A 2537-nucleotide genomic window follows, 5' to 3' on the forward strand; every position below is an offset into this window, starting at 1 on the left:
ATAGCTGTAAAACTGAAGTGATGATGTGCAGTTGTTGCATGCAACTGTGAAATGGAGAACTAAAAAATAAGCCTTTAACATAACATTTAAAATAAGCAGAATAGCTTTCAAGATGTTCCAGAACCAAATGTATCCCGTTAATCAAACTCTCAATATTTTATGCAACTCAGATCCTTTTCATTTACATTCATTTAGTGTCTTTACTGTGCAAAATGACATTGAATTTTCCCCATACGAAACACTTGCTATCTTGTTTTTATGCCCTCATTGATCCTTTCTTTGCTCAGTGTGTCAAATGAGCCATAGGAAAAGCATTCTGTTCATGTGCTTTCACTGTGATATTCTCTGATGATATTAACAAGAGGAAAAAGTCCAAAGTATGAACAAGGGATTTCAAACAACTCATGAGAAACTTCTTCTGTGAAAGAAAATATCTAATTTAGTGTAGACTTTGAACTTTGAAGATGTGCAGAAATGTTTAAGTAATTGGGGGGAAACACAAAGCTTCTTAAATCATTTTTAGATTGAGACCAAACCCTTTAGGGGGAAATGGGATATTTTACTGTAAACCAAAATGACTCAATCACAGTTCTCGATTTAACTGCACTGATTGGCAGCAGAATCGCATAATGGGCTGTGACGTACAGCAAATCAGACGGATCAAAAGGTGATCCAGAAGTCTGTGGGAATCCAGATCCTCGTCGAGATAAAGCGACAGAGTGAAAGCATGAGTGGTTGTGTGGGCTCTAACATGATGACGCTCAGAGCTCTTTCCCCCTGGAGGATAATGGGCTGAAAAGTGGAGGGACTGAACACAAGGAAGGCGCACACAGAGAGCGGCACGGCTTTTTCCTGAAGCAGCGGCGTCTCCCACTCGCCCTGTCTGTGCGCACAGAATGAATATTTTCTTCAACTTGAGGGGGACTATTGTAAGACAAATGGCAGAAGACAGAGCTGTTGCAGGTATGTTTTGAGATAAATTACTTTTATTGTCGTGTGTTCAAGCAGAAGTTGTTGCAGACCTGTGGCTTTATAACTATTATTGCATCACAAAGGTGAAACAAATAGTAACTTGCAATTTGTGCGTTGCTTCTATTTTGGGGATGTTTTTGATTAAATCTGGGTTTAAATGTTTTATGGTTGCATTTACGCAGTAATATTTCTTGATGTAGAACCGTAGTTGCACTTTCCATCTTTACCACCAGATGACTCTGACTGATGTGGGCATAATTTGAATTTAATGGAGCAACACTGATATTTCACTCTGTTACAGTAACAAGAGGAAGCAGGTTTTTTTTCATACAATAATCGAGATGAGTACTTCAATGAATTACCGCAATAATGTAAAGCTAACTCATTCCACTAAAAGCCCATTTATGAGAGAATCCCTCTCAACATGAAACGCAACAATTTCCTCAGCAGAAAACGCACTACGTCAAGGTTGTCCAGTAGGTGGCGAGACTCCAGCGAGTGACTTCAGGTTGGGAAATCAGCAGCCTTACCCCCGCTGTGACTGTTCAAGGGAGGAAAAAAAATGCTGATGCGGACAGGGATGCATGAAAACCGGGAGGACAAGCCGCTTACATGACGTCCCTGTGTGAGATGCAGAGACAACATGGCAGAGGACTCCAGCGGAGAAAGCTCCAAGATGCGGCTCGGTTTGCAGCTGCTTTTCTAGATCAAGCGCGGTTGTTATATAAGCGCGGCTGAAAACGGTCACACAGAGAATGCGAGCTAATTGGAAAGAAGGAAAATGGAGAAATCAAGTTTTAACCTTCAGCACGTGGACTAAAAATAGCGTTAGGTTAACACGATACATCTGTCCGCTAAGTTACGTAGTTCGTCAATAGTAGCAAACAAAGTTGTTGCTAAGCGACGGCGAAGTCTTGACCCCAGCGGTGCATTGGTCGGTCGCGTATTGATATTTAAATTAACTGTGTAGTGTGCAGGTAAAAGCTGTACCCTTTAGGAAGTACGTCAACCAATCAGCTTTGAGTGCTGGGATTATTATTTTTTTTATTTTTTCCAACTAAAACCAAACCTGCGGGCCCGTATGTAAATATGCCAAACTGACCGAACAGAACTACGTGTTTCTTTTTGTGAAAAGGATTAACGCTGGATTTGAATGAACCGAATCTTGAAGGAAACTCCGCTGGACTGAGTTCCGGGATTCCTCCCCCGTACCTCAACCATCATGTAACTGTCACCGTTTAGACATGACAGAGCATTCGCTGGGATTTGTTGATGGAAAACAGACTGCGTTATGGAGGCAGTGGTGTATGCACAGTTTATTTAAAGCAGGTTATCTAAAACGAACCTGTGTTTAGGATGATGGGACCTCGGATTGAAACAGGGACACTTCTAGGGGGACACCTTTAGGTAAACAAAGTTACTCTAAGAACATTATGCATGTTTTCTGGTGTTTTATCGGCCACAACATTTCCGAGATAGGTGTCTGTATGACTAAATATAATATCTTTCTTGTATTATTATTATTATTATTATTATTATTATTATTATTATTATTATTATTATTA

At 40.4% G+C, this 2537-nt stretch overlaps 1 protein-coding gene across 16 annotated transcripts in view; it reads left to right on the plus strand.

Moving 5' to 3' along the window:
- The first annotated feature begins 683 nt into the window (after window positions 1-683).
- kcnt1b (potassium sodium-activated channel subfamily T member 1b) overlaps window positions 684-2537 on the plus strand; it is an 86763-nt gene continuing 84909 nt past the window's right edge. For 14 of the 16 annotated variants that reach the window (XM_015017466.1, XM_015017467.1, XM_015017472.1 and 11 more), the window contains exon 1: window positions 685-963. In XM_015017466.1, coding sequence (XP_014872952.1) covers window positions 897-963 — 67 coding nt within the window. In that variant the 5' untranslated portion in view covers window positions 685-896. Of the gene's footprint in view, window positions 964-1368; window positions 2380-2537 lie in introns of those variants that run through there. The other 2 variants (XM_015017479.1, XM_015017476.1) reach the window with 2 other exon arrangements.

Source organism: Poecilia latipinna, unplaced genomic scaffold (genome assembly GCF_001443285.1).
Source record: "Poecilia latipinna isolate Pla-1442-1.1 unplaced genomic scaffold, P_latipinna-1.0 Scaffold2148, whole genome shotgun sequence".
Classification (NCBI taxonomy): domain Eukaryota; kingdom Metazoa; phylum Chordata; class Actinopteri; order Cyprinodontiformes; family Poeciliidae; genus Poecilia; species Poecilia latipinna.